At 32.1% G+C, this 23,586-nt stretch overlaps 2 protein-coding genes across 3 annotated transcripts; one reads left to right on the top strand and one right to left on the bottom strand.

The window, feature by feature from the left end:
- Positions 1 to 2,012: 2,012 nt before the first annotated feature.
- Positions 2,013 to 3,618, top strand: LOC101500413 (uncharacterized). The gene is made up of 3 exons (XM_004493169.3): positions 2,013 to 2,170; positions 2,263 to 2,315; positions 3,263 to 3,618. Exons 1-3 carry the CDS (start codon positions 2,080 to 2,082, stop codon positions 3,404 to 3,406), a joined length of 288 nt encoding a protein of 95 aa, XP_004493226.1. The 5' UTR covers positions 2,013 to 2,079; the 3' UTR covers positions 3,407 to 3,618.
- Positions 3,619 to 4,826: 1,208 nt separating this feature from the next.
- LOC101500084 (transcription factor IIIB 60 kDa subunit-like) lies at positions 4,827 to 23,573 on the bottom strand. 2 transcript variants are annotated; one of them, XM_004493168.4, is made up of 19 exons: positions 23,263 to 23,572; positions 22,824 to 22,905; positions 22,544 to 22,619; positions 21,653 to 21,735; positions 21,467 to 21,543; positions 19,388 to 19,444; positions 19,134 to 19,246; positions 18,675 to 18,754; positions 18,465 to 18,551; positions 17,652 to 17,732; positions 17,340 to 17,504; positions 17,142 to 17,246; positions 16,271 to 16,337; positions 16,055 to 16,176; positions 11,994 to 12,074; positions 11,701 to 11,838; positions 10,413 to 10,502; positions 7,913 to 7,969; positions 4,827 to 5,450 (listed from the first exon to the last, which is right to left on the bottom strand). In XM_004493168.4, exons 1-19 carry the CDS (start codon positions 23,322 to 23,324, stop codon positions 5,214 to 5,216), a joined length of 1,860 nt encoding a protein of 619 aa, XP_004493225.1. In that variant the 5' UTR covers positions 23,325 to 23,572; the 3' UTR covers positions 4,827 to 5,213. The 2 variants fall into 2 exon arrangements, with proteins under 2 accessions (XP_004493225.1, XP_073222293.1); XM_073366192.1 differs by lacking the exon at positions 19,388 to 19,444 and having other exon boundaries at positions 23,263 to 23,573.
- Positions 23,574 to 23,586: the final 13 nt, after the last annotated feature.

Here is a 23,586-nt window from a genome sequence, read left to right as displayed (position 1 = left end):
TTATTAATATATTAATATAATTATTATTAGAAAATAATAAAAATAAAAAATATTTTCTATAGAGATCATATTATAATTTTTAATATTTAAAAAAATATTAAGTATATTTAATATGTTTATGCATATAAAATTTAAAAATTACAATAATACTTGCATGGCGTGTTTCAGTGTGAGGTGGATATTATTAGAAGTAGTTAAAAGATATCTATATTAGGTGAAATTTGTTAGGTTAGTTACATTAATAGTTCTATATAAAAGTGAATCATACTATAATTGTGTAATAATTCTTCAAATAATAATTTCAAGTTTAATTTTTCTCTTTAATCATTTCTCTTTTTCTTAGGCTCAACCATGATTCTTAACATGGTACCAAAGCAATAATAATTATTCTGCTATATTCTTTTTCCAAATTTTCTTTATCATTTCTTCCTCATTTTGAATCCACAACTGTAATTCTTCATTCTTTCTCAATTTGGTTGTATAATATTTGTAGATTCAAGATTGAAGATGCTTTGTGATTATGATGCAATTATTTGAAAGTTTCATTTGATTAACCATTCTACTTTAGTGATATATTTCACTATAATTTCATTCTCTTTAGCCATTGTTGGTTTTCTTTTTGTGCTTCTACCATATGGTAGTAAAGCAATTATCATTTTCTTTATTATTTTACCTTATGGTATCATATATTTCTCATTCTTTTTGTGTTTCTATCATATGATGGTTAAACTTTGTTAGCCTAATTTGGCATTTAAAGATCTAATATTTGAATTCTTGATTCTATATGGGAGTGAGTGTCGTGGAGACACCATAAAATTTCGACGAGAGTTATGCACCTCGGCTGTTACGCTACCACCTTCTACATGAATTTTGTTGTTTAGCCGATGTGATTACGACTTGTATTATTTTTCTTTCATTTGTTTCATTGTATTTTTCTTTTTCTTGTATTGTTCTTCCCAAGTTGAAAATGTTGTTACATACTTCTAACTTGCGGAGGACTATTAAAAATAGTTAAAAGATATCTATAGTTAGGTAAAATTTATTAGTTAGTTACATTAATAACACTATATAAAAGTGAATCATACCCTACTTGTATAATAAGTGTTCAAATAATCATTTCAAGTTTTATTTTTTTCTTTAATTATTTTTTTTTCTTGAGTGACATTTGTTAAAGTAGTTACATTAATATAGCACTATATAATTTTTTTTTTATAGGTAAAACGTACAACACGGTGGTTCGCATATCAAAGCGGTGCTCACATTAAATATTTTGACAACTACTTGATAAGATTATAGTAAATCAAATATTTGGTGAATTCATCGATTTTCAATAATTATTTTTACTTATGTATTTCATTATGTTGAAATATTTGATAAGAGAAAAATACATTGATTCACTGCAAGTTAATTATATTAATTAAAATAAAATACTTATCAATTTCGTAATAAATGATCCATTTGATCGTATCTTATAAATTAAAATAATTATAAAAACGAAAGAGATAGAATAATATTTTTATTAAATTAGTTATATCAACTATTGATGCGTTGAAAAAAAAATTATTGACGTATTTACTATTACCGGTCTAAAGTGAAAGATAATAAATTAAGAATGACATATATAATATTAATTAAATAATATAATTAATCACTTATTTTAAAACAGTTTTATTTTTTACAAATAAATCATTTATCGTACATCAGTATCTAATACTTTTCTTAAAAAGAATCAATCTGAAAAAGATGAATGTTTTTATTTCTATGAAACCGTAGTTGTTGCACCGCTAAAAACATCTTATAAATAAATACTCACGCCGATGATTTTTATAAAAAATATATCAGTTGTAGAAATAAAGGCCACACCTTTATATATGTACTTGTGTGGATTATGAACCGTGAATACATCAATTAAGTTAGGTCAGTGGGCACATAATAGAAAAATAAATGAACAAGTTGACTTTTATTGGTTGGTGCGATACATTCATATGCATATTGAAGTCTCTTTATTGTGTCACATATTATTATTTAAGCAAATAAAAGGTTCGTGCTCCCAATGTCATATCCAACAAGTAATTCAAGATGCCTACAAATTTCGTGAGATTCTTTGTTCTACTCATTATCTTTTTGGGTTTCTCATATTTTCTCTCTACCTCTGCTATCCCTGCAACAAGTAAGCATTTCATAGGATATTCATATTTTTAGTTCCTTTTCAATTTTTTGTAGAATGTTAGTTAGATGAATATTTGTATTGATTTGTCCTAGGAACCCAAAATTTGAAATGCGAAGATGCATCAACTCTACCTTCTTTAGCTAAGGTTAGTGCTATTCATCTTTCTTCATATATATGATATAACTTAGCAAAAAATTATTATGTAATGAGTGTTGGGTTGTCAAAATTTGAGATATATAGTACTATTATGTTCAAATTATGTATATAATAATATCCTTTTTATTTTTAATAGATATTAAACTAGAGTTCATACAAATATTAATATTAAACTAATGTTTTAACTCGTGTCATGCACATGATATATATATATATATTCTTGCAATGCACTACAATGTCAAGTAATGACTCGTGCGATGGCGGGAATGATACTAGTGGTTACCCAAATAATAATCATATCTCATAGTGTAAATATTTATGTTGACATTTTAAGAAATATATAATACTAAGATATATAGATATATATATAGTATGATATAATTAAACTCATACTTAAACTACTCTTTTACACTCCAATCTAGAGTTATTGAACTTTAATAGGTTGTATCTTATTTATAAATATGTTAATGAAGAGAACTATAACGAGAAGTTTAACTTGAAAAAAAATTAAATGAAATTTCAACCTTTAGAGTTTGTCAAATCGATTGGGAGTATTTTATTTTGATTTCTCGGTAAAATAATTTTTTGCCATCGTTTAAATTTTGTTTGGGAGTTTAGAGATAAAGAGAATGAATGACTTTTAATATATAAAAGGAGGAAGAAAGGAAATGAGAAGAGAAGAGAGAGTAGCCACCTACCGTCCTGAAAATTTTATATACTTTTTAATGTTTATGATGAAGTTAAATGAATAAGTTTCTGATAAAATTAAGATGTACAAGAGAAAATATTAATTAAAATATTCACAACTATTTTAAGATTATTTCAAAAATTTCTTTACTACAAGTATTTAGAGAAAAACGTGGGAAACAAATTCCGAAATATTTATTGGTTTCTTCTTTTGACTACGGTCTTGTTCGTAATTTGTTTAATTTGCAGGTGGGTAATAATTATGGTGAGGAAGTGGTGCTAGTTCATATGGACGAAGGATTTACTGAAAGGAGGATCGATTTGGAAATACAAGACTATGATGGGACAGGAGCAAATAGAGATCATGAGCCAAAACCCCCGAGAAGGATTTAATCCCTAAATAACAATCCCATTAAATATATATATGTTTATTGTCTTTCTCGTGTATAAGTAAAATAATGGAATAATATACATGCATGTCGCACCCTTTCATTTACTTAATTATATAATATGTTTGCTATTTCATTTTTATTCAAAAAAACAAAAATATGATTATGTAACTGAGTTGTTATTTTTAATAAGAGACTACAAGACTTTCGACACAATATTTATAGGCGCGCAAAAAAAAAAAATTTATATGCATGTTTAAATAATTTTTATTTAAAACTGCGATAGTAGAAACTTCAAATAAATAAGGTTGTCCACTAACCACACAAGAGGATACAGTAAGTCAAACGATAAAAACAATTTGTAGTACTTCAGTTTTTACAAACACTTGAATAGTAATATTCTTTTCAAATGAAAAATCAATTATAATGGAATAACACATGCTTAAGAACAATACTTTCTTTCACAAAACAGAGTAACACATGCTTAAAAATAATTTGTATTTCTGTAATTTTTACAAACACTTGAAGAGTACTCTCTTTCAAATGAATAGTCATTTTAATTATAATTTAGTAACCTACTTATTTTACAAAACTCATTATTTATTGAGTGACCGAACCATCACATAACCATTTGTGAATGTGATAGTACCGGTGCAATTTGAGAAACTGTTTTAATTATAACCTCGGCAACAAAAACACAAATCCAACCATCAATAGACTCAAATTGAAAAAAGCTTCATTTGAAAGGAAACGGAGAAGGAAAAAAAATGAAAAAAAAACGTTGAAGAGAAGACAATGGTAAAGTAATGAAAAAGAAGAAACGAGAAGGGAAAGTCACAATAGCAAATGAGTAGCAGATGATACATGATATGCATTTTAGGGTTACGGATAATCTATGCACGAACCAATGCAAATTTTTTTTGACAAAAATGCAACTTGTTCAAATTAAAACAAAATAATGCGACTCAAACAAAATATTTAAAAAATAAGTGACAAAATAAGGGCAGAGAAAAACAAACTCACTAAAAATGTACGTAAGATAGGTTCAAACCGCAAAACATAGTGGATGAACGAGCTCACAACAACACCATGCCACTTAACAGTTCATGTGTGACATTATTATATATAATATTAGCGTTTTGGCCAGAAAAAAAGTATGTCAAGATCAGCACCTAGCTAGAATCGATCCCCGTACATTGGGAAAAAGCTGGTGCATAACACCACCAATCTGCTTTACGATTACTGTAGTTTATGTGAACAATATATATATATATTTTCAACTATATCTGTAGTTTAAAAGAGTTACACCAATACCTCAAAACCTAGCTAACATGTCAGTATTCCTTTTGAAAAGTTTAATTTCCCATAAAAAAGATAATAGGAGAGGCTGCCATGTCAACTATAAGAGTTTCTGCTTTAATATGTTGGGTCACTTTTGATGGAAAAGACCAACAAATTTTTTCTGATTTTCCTTTATAGATAAATAAATACTTTTTAGTATGAAACACAATATCTTAACACATTTTATGTCAAATAGATAACCTTTGCTAGATAATATATAGCTTTACCAAGATGAACCCTAGACAGTAACTACCTTCCACCAGTCAAAAAATAATAATTACCTACCTGCTAAACAATTTCCAGCTCTAGCAACTCTCAAGCTGAAGGTTCATGCATGTGACTTGTGATTCTTTGAATAAATATAACAAAGAAAAAGCCCACCCAGAGATGCAAGCTTAAACAATCTTCGGTTCCTCTGCCACCAGCCATGTTGAATATGAATTGCAAAAGAAAAAGCATCAAGCAAATTATCAGTAATAATCGACATCATAACTATGATCATCTTCCTCAGGGAAATATGCACCGTCCATATTTTCATTATTATCCCAATCCTGGTCACCATCCTCAAAATTATCCTGGTCACCATCCTCAAAATTATCCGCTGATCTCAGCTCATCATCCTTTTGGTCCTCAACCTTAGATTGAAATTTGTCATGATTATCAGAGGGTAGATCAAATCGTACTTTCTTGGGATTACCCGCATTTGCCTGTAATATAGGTTACTCATCAGAAGACAATTTGCGAAACAATTGAATGTTCATAATGCATATGTTGCAAATTTTTCTTTTATACATGTATAAAGCAACAAACAAAAGCAATGTCCTTGGACATTAATTTGAAAATATCTCAGTAACATATCAAATGACTAGAGATTAATGAGTTGTTTAATACTAATATCCAGTCCAGTAGTAATAAGTTATTGAACAATGTAACAATAATCAAGTATTACATCAATAATCCCTTCTCGCTTAATTGTCAATTGATTCAAGAGTGAGTTCCCACACAGAAAACAAAATTGTTTCAATACAAATCCTTTCCATATCTATTGATGTTTAAGGTTAGTGCACAAAGATTAAAATAAAAAATGGACATATATTTGAACAAAAAGAGTCTTATTTAATTTTTTAGTTATTGTCATTAAATGCATAATAGATTTTTTAAGTTCTTCCTCCTAACTAAGGCTAATACATCAATCTATATAGAATGGAGGAAGCACTAGCTTAGAAATGCATCTAAAACCTGTTGAAAATATATTTATATTTATTACATATCATGTAAATAGGGATAATATCCCCCATATTTATTTTTGTATTTATTGCCTTGAGCCTATATAAAACAGACTCCGTTGTGTAGTTCAGACACACGGTTTCACCATATGTCTCTCTCATTTTCTCTTATTCAACATGGTATCTAGAGCCTATTAAGAGAGACAACCCTATACCGTGATTATCCCGGGACCCACTGTCCTTCGGTGAGATTTTTTTTCGGTAAACCGTGTCTCAATTCCGGTTTACCCTTTCTTTGTCGCTTGTCGTTCTTTTTTATTTTTCCAGCAAATCAGTCCACTGTTCATCGCACGGTACTGTTCATGGGAAGAAAAAAAAAATCCTCTTCCGCCACTGTTACGCTGCTGGTTTTAGGTAACTACTTATTGATTATGGCTACTTATGAAGATTTTCTTCGGTGGAGAGAGTATTGTCAGAACTCAAGTTCCGCTGTTTCCGCCGCACAAAGTGGTAATTCACCTGTTTGCATCTCACCTTCTCATAGCCCATGGATTCTCGATTCTGGTGCATCTGATCACATTACTGGTAATAAGACTCTTTTCTCCTCTCTCACAACATCTGGTTATTTACCTAGGATAGTCTCAGCCAATGGTTCCCAAACACAGTCTCAAGGGATTGGCACTGTCCAAATCCTCCCTACTCTATTAGTTAAATTTGTCCTTTATGTGCCTGGATGTCCATTTAATTTAATTTCTATCAGTCGAATGACTCGTTCTCATGACTGTGTTGTCACATTTACTAATTGTAATGTTACTTTGCAAGACCGAATATCAGGACGACAAATTGGTGTCGGATGTGAGTCTAATGGTCTTTATTATCTCTCAAACCCATCAACAGCGTGCCCTACCACGTATTCTCCTCTTACTATACATGCTCAGTTAGGTCATCCGAGTCTTCCCAAACTTCAACAATTAGTACCTAATCTAATCAAATTATCTAGCTTAAATTGTGAGTCGTGTCAATTAGGGAAACACACTCGTAGTCATTTCACTGATCGAGCTAATAAATGAGCTTCCTCCCCATTTGCTTTAGTTCACTCAGATGTTTGGGGTCCCTCTCGTACTATTTCCACACTTGAGTCTAGATATTTTGTTACCTTTATCGATGATTTTTCCCGTTGTACGTGGTTATTTTTAATTCAAAATAGGTCTGAATTATTTTCTATTTTTGAACAATTTTATAAGGAAATTAAAACTCAATTTGGTGTATCCATTCGCACTTTGCGCAGTGATAATGCCCGTGAATATTTGTCCCATCAATTTCAAAATTTTATGACCTCTAACGGCATTCTTCATCAAACATCTTGTGCTCATACACCTCAACAAAATGGGGTAGCCGAACGCAAAAATCGGCACCTTATTGTCATTAAATGCATAATAGATTTTTTAAGTTCTTCCTCCTAACTAAGGCTAATACATCAATCTATATAGAATGGAGGAAGCACTAGCTTAGAAATGCATATAAAACCTATTACTGAATAAGTTTCAGCCAACAACTATAAATGAAGATAATAAAATAGAGGAAAGAAAATCATTCATCTATTGAACAGATTAAAATAGAAGAAATAGAAAAAACAAGATCAGTAAGCTAGACTTGATCATGCAAAGTAACCACCAGCTTCCACTTAGTGGTGTATGCTTACAACCTTTTCAAACAAGAGAAATCAAATAGCAATTATATTATTGACTTAACTATTCCTGAAGGATATTAACAATCAATTTTTAAATGTTGACAACATGCGAATGACAGAATAGATGGAATGAGTTTGACGTTTCAGCTATATCATATAAATATTTGTCTCGTTAGAAAAACTCAAGTGTATGCAGATAAACAAGTGTTAAAAGGAAAAGTATCTCAAGAGAAAGAGTTCAAGAGAGACTTACTGGCTCATCTTCAAATAATTTTGCCAAGCAATCAAAATTGATTTTTTTACTGAGTCTCTGCAGAAGAATACAAGTAAACAAATATTATTAGTAATAGTATATTGCTCGCTAACCTTACTGATACAACTGTCTGTACATAATAAGTAAAAAAGAACACACACGTAAGGATATAACCCCATCTCCATCCCAAAAGGAGACAAAAGAAGCACTAAACCAGAACGGTTAACCAGCAAATGAAACCAAGGACTGAGGTTAAAGCAATCCAACATTACTCAGTGTTTAGAAAGACACTAATGTTGTTATGTTTTCCACAAGCTTGCAGCCTAATAAACAATTAATAATAAATGATTAGAGATGTGGTTCATTGAACAAATTGATGAGCCTTGAAAATAGAATAGAACCTTCCAATTTTAAATTTATATTTTGAAGTGCATATTATTAATATTAAAATTCCAAGTTCAATTCTATGGGATTGAAAACTAACTAGTATATATCATATTAAAATATTAGCCTGGAGTGTTGCCGAAAAAGATATATTCTGTAAGAATTAAAATGATACGTAAATACCTAATATAAAACTTAAATGAAGATTTTATATTATATTGTTCACTATCTTTGTCACTTTCATATTTTAGGAACCATTGGCATTGCCAATGGCAAACTCCAAGGACCATTATTGTCACTAGTGATTTCCGATCATCATTATTATAATCTCTTTTCCACCACTATTACTACCAACATACAACAACCATCATTACTATAGGCATCCTCTGACCTATCCTTTGACAACCATTGCAGTCATTGCCCTCCTATCATCATCCTCAAACTGCCAACATTGCAGACATCCTTAGACAATGCTACTATTAATGTTCTTTTAACCACAAGCTGCCGGTGTCCTCCATCACTATCGCCCCAGTTTCCTCCAATAGGTTCGATTTCAATTCAAAACCGTTGTTTCATATCTCAGTACTTTATTCACACGAACAAAAAGAACACGATTCATAACACAATTTTTACATAATTGGAACTTAAATTACAATTTCAAATCCTAATTTTAGTTTCATTTCCTCTTTTATTATGAAATTAACAACAGTTTACTTCCAACTTCCTTTTCTACCTCTTCCTTTCATTCTTCAACTCCAAAAGTTTGCTCGTCTCCCTCAACTATAGTAGGGATGTAGAACAAACAAGAAAAATGTAGCTTAAGCATTGTTGCCTTGTTTTCTTAATACTTTCCAGTAAGAACCCGATTTGGGATTTTTAGACCAAATATACTATATTGTCCAAGCATGACAGGTTCAAAGATGAGTTAAGCATTGGAAATCCTGTATTGCCAAGGAAATATTTTCATGTTGGTTTTTGTTATGACAAAGGTGGAATCTCCAACACAGCCTCTAATGCCCAGGATAGGACATTTGGAATATGAAGTTTGCACGACTGGACATTTGTAGTTGTCCTGATAATGACTGGCCTAACAACAGATTTAGGATAGACTTTGATTAATACCATATTAGAATTTGGGTTTGAGCCTAATTCAACCCCAAAATGCTAGCTTTAAGGTGAGGGTTGCCTTCCACTTATAATCATTATCTTTGGCATGCCACTAAGGATTAAATCTTTTAAGTTATTACACAATTCGAAAAATGGACGGAGATTAAATCTTGCATCAACACCATAAATTCTATTGTGCAAGTAACGATGTTGAATTTTTCATGATTCATGATCAAGCCTAATAGAAAACAATCAACCTTGTAAATTGACTAGTTTTGTTTTGGAAATCCTGGCAGAGGGCTAATGGCCAAGTTGCTATCAGCCAAGTAAGACTAGTCCAAATTATAGAATAAATTTAAGAAAACCATACTGAACATTTCATTGTAAAAAGTGACATGTTGAATCTTAACCATAAAATGCTTGATTTTCGTTGATCAATTTCCTAGATATGTATGACTGCCTTATGCTTGATATTATTCCTAACAACAAATACGACACGTAGTACAAAAATTATGAAGAGCTTATCGGGAATTATCATATAGTTATTCCTAAGAACACATATGTATGACACGTATATACATTTATTTAATGTTTAAATACCCTTAATAAATAACTTATGAGTTATAACATGCCTATAAGTTATTTTCATCTTATTTCAACAAGCTTTCTAGAATAGCTTACGAAGAAGTGTTCAACTAAACTCCCTAGAATAGGTTATTAAATACACAGTTAAATAAGTTGTTTGCTCCACACACGACCTTAAACCAAAACCTCCTTTTTCCTTTTTTTTAATATTCTTTGGGACTCAAAAATAAATTTTAGACAATAAATAATAAGTTATAACTCCATAAAGGAAAAGTGAGACCTTCAAATTCACAAATATAGATTTTGTGTGTTTGTGAGCATCCGCTTATAAGCATATGCCTAAACAAACTAGAAGCCATCTAATAAAGTTAATAAATAAATTATCTAAAGAAAATGCATAACTGAGAAGTTATTGAACAAATACCTTCGCTTTCATCATTTGGCAAGCGGCCTCTGCAGCAGATTGAGCAGGCCCTGAATTTTTTGTTTGTTGAGCTCGTCTCTGCTTCATTTCCTAGAGTAGTGTATTTAACAAACCAAAAGATTATATGCTTGAAGTCTTACAGTACTTCATGCAACATTTATCATATTATGTAGACAAAATAAAACTACGCATAACTATTGGATCTGCACTACGAAAGCGCTCCAGTTGGCCTGTATCCAAGAATGCTGTCACATATGAAACTAACATAAATTTAAAAATGAATATTAATTTGATCAGAATATGAATTCAGTTCATTTGCCAAATATGTTACTGGGGAATAAATAAGCATATGAATGAGTGTTTTACATAGACAAACTCATATGTGTGTGTGTATATATATATAGCAATATGGCCGTTCTTGAATCCTTAGCTCAAACAAAACAAACACACATTAGATGTTCTGCTATTATTACCCTCCTTAGCTTGGACATTTTCTTTCTTGTTTAATCTTTCTTTTCTACATTCTGTGATTACTCATTTCATCATGAAAAAAACATGGACAGTGGTTGAGCGTGGGATACCATTTAATAAAACCATCGTGGAATAAGATGTGGCAAACTTCCAATTAGCCTTGACTTGCCAAATACAGATGATCTGGGAAATAAGAGAGCACGACGGTGATTGTTTCACCGATATATTTTCCAGGGGAGGCACATGGCTGCAGAGTGGACATTTTGGACGCAGCATTTAGCAAACAGCACTAGAGGATGATGTTCGTTAATGGTAGAGGACACACCCGAGGAACGCCGAAAGGAAGAAATTCTAGAAAAGAGTTTTGAACTTGTGCATGGTTGATTAGAATAATAGACATCTGATTTTTTGTGAAGTTTCAGTATTTAGAAAATTCATTAGTGGAATAGTGATAAGACAGGTCACGGAGGATTGTACCACTCTAATACCATGTTGAAGTTATGGGTTTTACTCTTTTAGATAAAAGAAGAAGAGAAAGAATATAAAGACAGGTCACGGAGGATAAGACAGGTCACGGAGGATTGTACCACTCTAATACTGATAGGTCAAACTTTAGTAGAGTAGACAATAGTTTCATAATTTGGAAAGTCATATTCTAATTTAATGGGTTTCTAAGAAAACATTGATTAAAATCATTGATGTGATACATTCTTAACATGACTTATGTAATCAGAACTACAAATCCAACAGCGGATGGATTTCATGGAAAAGTTTATTTAACAGGTGACAATCTCACTGAAAATTGATTCAAAAATACCTTTCTAGATTTTGCCACAGCTGCAGTAGCAGACTGATAACGCTCTCTTGCTGCTAGTACATCCTCAGGACAGTTTTTCATATTTTCTTCAAAAGCTTTCTTCTCAGCTTCTGCATATGCCTCCTTGGCAGCTTGCTCCTGAAAGAATATATAAAGCAGAGTGAGATCCAGTCCACATCAACTCCCACAAAAGACGATGAAATAGAAAACCAGTGGAAAACAGAAGTATAAACTAACAGACTACTTTATCCAGCACTATTAAGAAATAAAATATTAAATACAATTGTTTGTACCTTGATATAGTCTTGGTTCTCATTTTCCCATATTATCCTTTTGAATTTTGTCTCTTCCTCATTGTTTAGGTACGGATCAACCTATGCAGCATTTGGCAGTGACAATAATCAGTGTGTTATGCATGACAAAGACCTGATGGTACATTAGCGCAGGCACAAACATGTGTTTGTATGTGTAATACAAAGCAACACCAAGACGGAAATTTTTACAGGGTCTAGCAACAAGCAGAGAAATAAATTTGGCAAGTTGAAATATTAAGTTGCGAGAATAATAGAATCAAAAAAACTTGAATCGATATCTGATAACTTCTAGAAATAATAATTGTTGAAGTTGTGGGATTTTAGATAAAATAAGAAGAGACAATAATAAGGATTTGAATATTATTGATAATAGATTTATGCTAACTTGATTACAAAGGACTCAACACTAATCTTTATTTATAAAGAAACATGGACTCAATCTTAAATTAGGAACAAATCATAATAATAATAATAAGAGATATTCTAAGATATCTCTACGATTATAAATTGATCATAAGAAATAACTCAATATACTCTAATATAATATAGGCTAAATATCACCTGTAGTTCTTTAACTTAATTTCAGTTAACGTTTTAGTCCTTTATCACCTGTTGAAGTTGTGGGATTTTAGATAAAAGAAGAAGAGACAATAATAAGGATTTGAATATCATTGATAATAGATTTATGCTAACTTGATTACAAAGGACTCAACATTAATCTTTATTTATAAAGAAACACGGACTCAATCTTAAATCAGGAACAAATCATAATAATAATAATAATAATAATAATAATAATAATAATAATAATAATAATAATAATAATAATAATAATAATAATAATAAGAGATATTCTAAGATATCTCTACGATTATAAATTGATCATAAGAAATAACTCAATATACTCTAATATAATATAGGCTAAATATCACCTGTAGCCCCTTAACTTAATTTCAGTTAAAGTTTTAGTCTTTTATCTTGTTTTTTCTTCCCGATTTAGTCCTTTATTCCTAACAATATCAAATAAAGTATGAAAATAAGAGTTTATTTGAAGATTTGCGTTACGAATTTGATGAAATTTGTATTATATTGAAGAATATAATTAATTTTATGAGTTTTGTTTGAATTTTTTTTTGAATTTTTATATAAAAAAGGATAACATTGTTGACATTTTAAAACATAAAATATCAAACTGTCACTTAAAATTAAAATAAAGGACCAAGTCGGGAAAAAAAAAAGATAAAGGACTAAAACGTTACCTGAAATTAAGTTAAGGAACCACGGATGTAATTTAGCCTATAATATAATAAATATTATAAAATATTTTCTAATATTTTAACACTCTCCCTCAAGCTAAAGCTTACATGAAAATAATGTTTTGCTCTACAAAATAATAAAAAAGAATGGAAAGAAAGGCGTACTTCAAGGAAAGAAAGGCAAGACCAATACATCTGAAACAAAGGTGGGGCCGATGCATCTGAGACAAATTGCTAAGCTAAAGTGTGTGTCATGAAAATAAAAGACACTTTCAGAATGACCATCAATGAAAAAGAAGTCGTCACTAATATGATTCATATGTGGAAAAAGGACACCATTGGTATGATCGTTGATAGAAATAGAAGCCACTGTTATAATCTATTAGTAAGAATCAAATCCCATGACAAACATTAAAGAAGAAGCACTGCGCCTCTAACTAAACGAAACCATGATCGATCAACGGAGTGAAAAAGTGCATCCAAAATAGGAGAGATAACAGTTGTTTGAACAAGAACACATATTTTCATTGATCAAAATTGGAAAGTAAGGACATATCTGGAATTGTGAAGCTGTGGGAAGACAAATCGAAAAAGGTCGCGTCGTAAACGGTTGTCGGAACAGATACCTTTAACCTCCTCTACAAGGGCAGAAGCACAGTTCTTGTAAGAAACTGCATGTAACCGTAACTCGAAACTGAAAAATAAGGGCTGGAATAGGAAGGCCGAGGCAAGAGCAACGAGAAAAGCCGCGTTGTAAACGGCTGCCAAACACGTCGTCTTGCGCCGAGGCAATTGCGCATGGATTGGACGTACGGAGGAAGAGACAGCGCGTGTGGGCGATCTAGAAGATGTGAAGTTGATGGAGTGGTTGTTTTCCAAGAACAGTGGTGGCGGAGGTAGCAAGCTGAACGGAAAATGTCGAAACAAAGGAGATCATATCAAAAACGATAAACTATTACATTATCAAACTTTTGGAAACTCGGCAGCGGGATCGTTCAAGGAGGATCGAAATAGGCTCTAGATACCATGTTGAAGTTGTGAGATTTTAGATAAAATGAGGAGAGAAAATAATAAGGGTTTGAATACTATTGATAATAGTTTTATGCTAACTTGATTACAAAAAACTCAATGCTAATCTCTATTTATAGAGAAACATATACTTAATCTTAAATCAGGAACAAATCATAATAATAATAATAATAAGAGATATTATACGATCTCTATGATTATAAATTGATCCTAGTAAATAACTCAAGATACTCTAATATAATATAATAGATATTATAAGATATTTTTTTAATATTCTAACAATAACGATTTGTGATAACCAACCAAACAAACTGGGCATAATTATAGAAGTAGACCATTTCTGTTGGATTTAGAAATATAAGTATAACTAACCAACTTCTTTACAAAATAGATTAGGAGAGCTGTTTCCTAAAATCTCTTCACTCTTTTATTTGTTTCCTTATTTGGGAGATTTGGTGCTGAAATTAAGTACAACTAGTGGAAGGCCTGCTGCCATGTTCTCTCTTATAAATCCCTCTCCTTGTAAGTAAATCATTTGAATAAGAAATATATCAGAGTTTTCCCCTATGTACAAAACACTTTCTCTAGTCACAAGGGGAGCAAAAGATCTTGGCCATGTGATATGGGACATAGAATGTTAGAACTGGAATTAAAACAGAAGAAAATTGACAGCAAAGATGAAAGAAAGAAAATCAAGAAGGGTTTCTCTCAAAAATGTATTATTGAAATTGACAACGAATAGATGTAGCAGTTACAGATTTCCTAACTGAAATGCCCTGCAATTCAGTCCCAACCAATTAACTCTCTAACTGCCTCCCTATTGAAGACTAAGCTTCTATTATTTATACTAACAATCCTAACTAATTCAGTTAGGATTTACAGCTGGCACAGCTCAGCAATTAACAAAACTAACAACATAGAAATTAAACTTGGCTCCTTCTCTCATACACCTTCCTAATAGGAAGTCTTGCTTGACTAGCAATCCTATCATAGAACTAGATAAAGAAGAAGACAATTTGAATTACTGACCATGATTATTTCATCTTTTTAAATTTGTTAATTGGCATTTTCTAAATAAGATTACTTAACCTCCTCAGTTTGCTCTACAATTGGCTGATATCTTCACCAAATCTCTACTAGGACCTCAAATTGATTATATATGAAAAAACTGGATAAATATGATATGCTCCAGCTTGAGAGGAGTGTTGATTATTAGTCATATTATGATTATTCTCTCTATTTATTATCGTTCATATAGTTTCATATCTTTCCTTTTTTGAGAAATTTTCTCGTGTATATAAATATGTACAACCACATTGTGAAATGCAAGTTATTCATTCTAAATTATTCAAGTAGCCCCCACAATATTTAGGCAACAGATTCCCTAAGCCTAAGCCACTATCCTACATAAGCAGACAACACTTGGTTCCAATAGACTATTTTGATTATTACTATTAGATGCTTTGCATACACTAAAATTACAGCCTGACTGATGACTAATGACTTATTGACAACTGTTTAAACACTAAACAAAACACCACCCAACCACAAAATTGAAAACACAATACTGAAGAATTAAAAGAACAGCTGACTTGTAATGAAATACGATAAAAATGAGTATTTAATGGCCTCTCGATCAAAAAGATCATGTTAGAAATCTGAAAATAGTTTTGCCAAAACAGTGTAATACTAATAGTCATTTGTAGCTGTAAAAGCAGAAGCAGTAACAGATAAAATATTAAACTTGTTAGTCACCTCTTCATCATCAATATCAGACAAATTTCCTGATTCATCTTGAGCTTCTGCACTGGTGTCATCTTCTCTATGTGAGTCATCATACTCATCATGTTTGGTGGTCTCGCTCCCAAAATTGTGCCCTAAAACCATTTTTGAGAAAGTTAAAAATTAATAACTGTGAACAGAGGTAATATAGATCGTTAGAGAAAGAAAAATAAGAGTACATGGAAATACTTTTTAGCACAGAGGTAGCCAAATCTTCTTTTTGTTCCTTGCATGCACTATTTGACGGCTTCACCACCTAACAGAAAGAGAGGGGGGGGAATATTTGAAAGCTGTATTAGTTTATGGCTATGGCCATCACATGCGGTATAAAAAGAGAAGATGGAATTGTCAGTAGTAAGATGCCCATATATTCATTGGCTTGAGAAAAGATGGTTTCAAGTAAGATAAGTATTATTTGAAAGTAAAAGCTTCTACTTGATGACATTTTTGTAAAAGCTTCTCATCTCAGTAGTACTCTTGTAGCATAAGATTAATTCAACAAGTCATTACTAAACTTCGAAGATTTGGAGACTAGTATGGTTCATATATAATGCAGCTGGATAATTCAATCAAAACAATAATATTTATGGATCTGGTCTGTAGTAGTAGTAGTGAAAAAACAATTAAACCATAAGCATGGCATTTATGATATTTGGCACCACTATTTTGTGCTTGGAGTTTGTGCATATAGGTATACAGTCTCCTCCAAGATATAAAACAAAATTTAGCGAAATTTAAAAGGATTTTTCAACTGGCAAATGCCGATATTGTTAGATTGGATATCATGTCCCAGATTCGAACCCGAGACCTCGCAGTTGTGTGCGAGTTTGTTTACCATTTCATCTACAGACCAAAAAATTTTATCAAACTTTCCTGGTTATATCAATTTATCTGGCAACTGAACTATAAAGTCAGTGCAAATATTTTGCTTCTTTCTATACAATGACAAGCCCTGGTGTCTATTTACATTCTTTCATGATACTAGCTTAAAAGAGACATAGCATGGGCACTTAAAAAATGAAATGCAAACTGCCCTAAGTCCCAATCAAGGTATACTTACATCGGCACTTTCCTTAGAAAGTATTTTCTTCGCTCTCTCCCTCTCAGCACGCTGGAATGCAGGAGGGTCCAAACCACCACCAAGTCCTCCCGAGAGCTTATCAAACTGTAAGTGTATCAATCGGCTCATTAGTAAACAGTAAAAATCATAATTGGTTTAAAACAAGCTAAACATCCAGACAAGAAAGAATATACTAACATCCTTGTAACATGTTTCACATAGTCCAAGTGCAAAATGGGGAACATTGCTATCTGCTTTGTGCTCACACAGTAGATCTTTTGAAGTAGATCCTTTGAATTCACTGTTTGACAATACAGGCATATTTTTTTCATGCTCTTTTGCCATTGTATTCAACTCCTCAATCTGTAAGCATAATATATTTATGAAAATTTTCAATTCATTTTCAAATCCAACATTGAGTTCTACTAAAAACACAAATCCAAAATTGTATAGAGCTTTGATAATCCCAAATATAAAAAGAGACAGCAACATTAGAAGTCAGACACGTACAGTCAAGCTAGAAGAGTCTGTATTCTCAAATTCTACCAATCGCTTGGTCAATGTTGCCTCACATACATGGACGATTCTTAGCTGCATTGAAAATAAGAAAATCAAAAGGTCAACACCATATGTCAACACCATATGCCCATTGAAAATTAGAAAATTACTGAGAAGGTCAACACCATATGTTACAGCTAACATGATCATTCTCTATCATCAAGAAGCAAACAGAGTCTAATACTAAAACCCCCAAAAAGAATTATATATTGTTTGGTTTATAGTACATCTGATACACATGGGCATAAATCACCCCCTTCATGCATATAGTGATACTAATACTGATACCGATTTATGGAAAGAAAAACCCAATTTCTGAAAAATAGAAGCCAAGCATAATGTCATATATGATCCTGCAATCATATTTATGAATAAAAGGTTCCCGCAATTTCAGCGACAAAACAGGCAAAAAAAAAATCAGAGTACGCATTTTATCAATGGTGTATCTTAGACTATAATAATATCATTTCTTATATTTTTTTGTCATAGTATATCATAGTTTATAACATGCAAACACAGCGCACCGATCCCTTACACTAGACAAGTGCTACGATATATTATCATATATCTTACATTGGTTTCCATTTATTGATTAGATTTTGAGTTTAATTAGGAATAAGAATTTATTGATTTTTTACAATTCAGTCTTTTTTTATCAAACAATTCATAGTCTCTATTCTATCTTCCCGAATTCCTTTTTTAAAATCCTACAACTTCAACTCAAAGAAAATTATAAAATTGTTAGAAAAGGTTAACGCAACTTACAATATCTGGCTTAGAGAAGTTAAAACCATGTGCAAGAACAGAAATGTATAATGCTGCACCAAATAATCCACTGGGTTTCCTCCCTGTCTGTTTTCAAACATTAGCAATGCAATGTCATAATGATAAAAAGAATTCACATTTCACATCTAAAACTAATGCTTTCTTTTATCCAAATAACTTAGTAAAAATGTCAGATCAACAACAACTCACCTGCATCCAGTCACGGTTCATACTCGCAATAATGTTCAGTGCAGTTTCAGAAACAGCCACATTTCTATGCTTTAACAAACCTACATGTAAATTAATCTAATAAGGTTTCCTTGCTCCATAAAAAAAACTTCTGGATAGAAAATTAAAAGAAAATATGCTAAAACAAAATTATATTAAAGTTTTCATATAAATAACAAATAGATGAATGTTTTTCCGTACTGACAGTATATAAGTTAAATTGTCTTCATAAATTTCATTTTTTAGAAAACTGACATTTCATTTAAAAATTAAAGGAAAATTTGCGCAACTCAAAGTAATTTAGGACTATTTTCAAATAGACATGCTGATAGTGATACGGGTGAAACAGCCACATTAGCAGCTCTACAAGAAAAGGTCTACCTACTTTTTGAAGTGTGAAAAAAATTTGCAGTGGTCTGCTGCAAATAACAGCATACTTACTATTAGTATATTTATAAAGAAAAAGACTAGGATCAATAGGCTTTCGAACAATTGGGTGCTCTTGAAGCCTTAACACTTGACAAAGCTGCAAAAAAACTGCTCCAAGCACGTAACTGCATAACAAAGTCATGAACATGAACAAACAAGATTCAGAAACACACAAAACAGAGATACATTGTGATATAAGTAAACCAAATAGGGGGGAAAATATAAGCAGTGCCAGAACTCTAATAACAAAAGAAAAGCATACTCACACATTAATCCTTAAATAATTTGAAAAATCAATAAGGAGGTATGGCTTATTATTATCCCTGCAAGAAAAAGAAGAATTTCAGCATGAAAAATGAAATATTAATGTTGAACTTCAAACCGTGGTGCAGCACTACAACGTAATTTACTAAAATATTAACAGGCTCAGGAAGGGATGCATAAGGAAGAGCAATAGGGGCTAGGGGAGAAAAGAAAGAGAGAGTATAAGAAGCCCTTCCCACCAATCATCTTACTTTCAAGGGTTAATTGAAGAGAAAAAAATAGCTTTCTTGGTAGGGTAGCAAAGCTAAAATTCCTAGGAAAAAATGCCAATAAGTGGAAAAGAGGGAGAGTGCGAAGAGGAGATGATAAGATGCCCTCCAAAAAAATAAAAATGTAAAAGAAAAATAAGAAAATGGAAAAATGAAGCATGAAGTTACAGGGTCCAGCATTTTTTTTAATATCAGAAACAGGAATCCTTCCATCAAATAAATAAATGACGTTCCCTTCAAGCCATTGTGAGCCAAAGAGAAGCAATAAAACACAATTCGTTGTCGCCATAACAACTCTAGGGACAAAAGAGAATTCCTTACAAATACAAGCATTCCTATTCCATTTTAAATCCCCCAAACAACAGCATGCACAGGAAGCTGGCACTAAATTTTGAGCTTGGCCTCTTCTCCTTCTCCTTCTTTGCAATTGCAGCTATCATGCTACCCACTCTACTGCTATCCCTTTTTTTGTAAGGAGAAGTATACAACAAGAACTTAACAATGTCTTACATTCCTACTAGACCAGCTTGCCGCCCTTATGACTGAGACTTTTTCTTCCATTTGGTTTTGTGACCTTAAATCTAAAGTTCACGGTTATTAACATTTTTTACTATGTTGTCAATATCAGATAGTGGCGCAGAGCGCCGTACCCCAAAAATGGGATAGCGGGATGACCGCTATTGCGAAGGCCAAAAACCAGAATATAAAATAAACATAAAATGAAAACTGTTTACAAAAAAACTAAAAAGTAGCAAAATAAATTAAAGGAGTAATCATATTAGGGACAAGACAGAGGGCAAAACAGACTGGTTGCAAAGAAGAAAAATGAAGACGAGAAACAACTAAAAAGAAAAACAAACTTGTGTGAAAGAGAGAAAGAATAAAATGAACGTGTGAAGTGAAACAGAGGAAGAAGAAAACAAAACTAAGAAACTGAATACATGATGCTGGCTGCAAAAAGGGGTTAAGTGATTTTATAACAATAATAATAAATAAAATAATTAGGTTAAGTGGGTGGGTGTTGAAAAGACAGAAAACACAGGAACAAGTCGTATCGCAGGTCGGGCCGCGCCAGTGGTCCACGATTAGGCGCAATTCGCAGCCGCAAGCGCCGCACCCGTCGAAGGCGTTTCCACGGCCGATAGTATCGCAGTAACCGTCCACCGCACCGGGATTCCGAGATCTTGCCAGGATCGACAACAGATATTTTTTATTTGTCCAAACTCCCAATCACCCTGACTTTGAAAAGGGGGGCTATAAGAGTATCTCTCTACAATATGTGATAATGTGCTTTTACTAGTGCGTACATCAGTACAAAACTCATCGATAAATTGAAATTGGAAGCTCAAGCCCAAGCATTCATTTTAAATGAACTTAAGAACATAACTATATAACTTTGTATTTCAACTTCTACCTTGACTACAAGCACCCGAATCATAAATCTTAACTAGTAAATGTAGAAAAATAAAATCTAATATATATACACCACAAACAGATGACTTAAGTCCAAACCAATATACAGCTTTGCAGGCTAGCCTATCAGGTATATTGAAGTAAGCAAATGAGAACAATGCTTAATATTTGAAGTAAGAAAATGATAAAAATAAATAAAAAATAAAACATGTTTTATTTATTCAAAAGATAAAAAATAATGGCTTGAAATATATATCAAGATCATTATCTGAACAGTTAAGGAAAGGGAGCTTCAAAATTTTCACATCATGTAGTTATTTAGAACTAAAAGATGATAAATATACGAATATTATTAGAGATAGAGCTTGATGCAAGACCCGTGCCAAAAAGATTCCATACCGGAATGCAATATAGAGACATGCAGCCTGTACTTGCTCTGATTTACGTCCTCGGGTGAAATTTCGTTCAAGTGCTATCTTCAATCGAAAAACTCAAGGATTAATTAAATAAAAAGAAAATCATTTCATTTGATATATTAATATATAGAAAGAGAGCACATGGATGAAGTTGAAAATAGTAGCATACTCGATACAAGGCCACAGCTTTATTGGTCATATCTTCCTCATGCACTCCAAGGCCAAAACTTAAATATCTCATTTCATCCCGAGCTGTAAACCAAAGAAAATCGGCACATGTGAATATAATATACAACTATCCACATTTCCCTTTTATAACTGTTTTCCTGAAACAGTGAGGTCATCCTCAAATGCACACTATCAATTGCATTGGCTATTGTGTGCGTTATTCGAGTATACTATACTTGACTAATCTTAATATGACTATTAAACGCCTATGAAGCATCGGTACTTCTAAAATGATGAAGTACTCGTACCAGGTACTTATCCGGTACTGGTACTCGTGGATACTCTGATTTTTTCGTTATTTTACTGCGAGTGAAATTAACCATTGTTTTATTATTAATATAATATTATTTGTGTATTTTAGTTTATTTGTTGTTTTAACCGAATAAAATTTGTGATTTTTCAAACTTTTATTGTAATTTAGTTTTGTGAATTGAACAATTTAGCTCTCTTAAAATAATTATATAAACAAATTCACGTTTTTCATTGATGTACCTGTACCTTGATTTTTTTTTAAATGTTATATCTCGTACCCGTACATATCCATCATAGTTAAACACTTAACTTATTATCAGACCACAACTTTGAAATTTTTTAGGGATGACCAGAAGGAAAGTAGCAGAACTTGATACATTCAACACTAATAGCCAGAAGAAAAGTAGCAGACTTTGACGTATTCAACACTAACATGGTAACAAGTTTAACGACTCTCACATGAGGTATATCATGCCAAATACTAAAAACAATTGATATTAAACAACACAACATTTTGGTAGCTGTCACTTCAAGTACATTCTGTATGTGGAATCAGTAATGAGGTTTATAAAAGATATACCTCTATCTAAAGTCCTTTGACGTGATTCAGTGATATCGTTTCGAATCGACGATACAAAATTTCCCGATACCTTGCTCTATCAAACACAGATAAGGAAAACCATAGCAAAATAAGTAACAAAAACTAAAGTGTAAGTTGCCAAAATAAAAGAAAATGACATAAAATTCTCATGGAAACCACAATAAAACTTGTCTTTTTTTGCATAACACCACATCCTCAATTTTTAACCTCAAAGTCCTCTACCCTAAAAAAACACCTTCACCTAACAATCTTCCATTACCTGCCCTGCTGAGTTTTTAACAAAAGTTGTCTCCTCAGCAAAAAAATGATCTTCCAACACTTTCCCACAGGAACTACAAACTCTGAGAACCAAAGAAAAAAATATCAGTATACATATATAAGCAGTTTTTCAGTTTCACTACACATTCCAATAACCATGGTTTTAAATTGTGGTCCGCAACCACAATTGCAGCTCCAATATTGCAGATTTTGAAGTTTTTGCGACAACATGGCAGCCGCAATATAGGCGGCATTTTCACGCAATATTAAGGTTTGGAGCGTAACTGCTGCCTTTTAAAACCATGCCAGGAACCTATTAAATAAATAAAAACAGTTCCAAACTGCACAAGCATAAGAGTAACAAAATTGGCAAATCTTAATAGAAATTAATTAAAACAAAAATATGTTGTTGATTGAATTAGTGTGGAATAGAAACTCACAAGTAACATTCATCGACTCGTTCGGTGGTAACGTTTTTGACACAATGATCGCAGAAAACCATTGTGCCTTGAAAATAGATGAAACCACAGAGTGAGTGAGAGAGATGGATAATTTGAATATGGAAAATTCGACGGAGTTGGAAATCGTGGAGGGATCGGAACCGTGTTGAATCCAACTTTTAATTGTTAGTTAGGGTTCAGCCTATCCTATTCGTGGGAGTGCCAATGATGTGTCATAAATAAACCGCCAAATTAATTAATTAATAATAACTAAAATTTTCACATATCGTGCTGAAATTTTTCCTCGCTTTAAATTCTAATAAG

Source organism: Cicer arietinum, chromosome 3 (assembly GCF_000331145.2).
Source record: "Cicer arietinum cultivar CDC Frontier isolate Library 1 chromosome 3, Cicar.CDCFrontier_v2.0, whole genome shotgun sequence".
Classification (NCBI taxonomy): domain Eukaryota; kingdom Viridiplantae; phylum Streptophyta; class Magnoliopsida; order Fabales; family Fabaceae; genus Cicer; species Cicer arietinum.
This window is presented reverse-complemented; position numbering and strand designations above follow the sequence as displayed.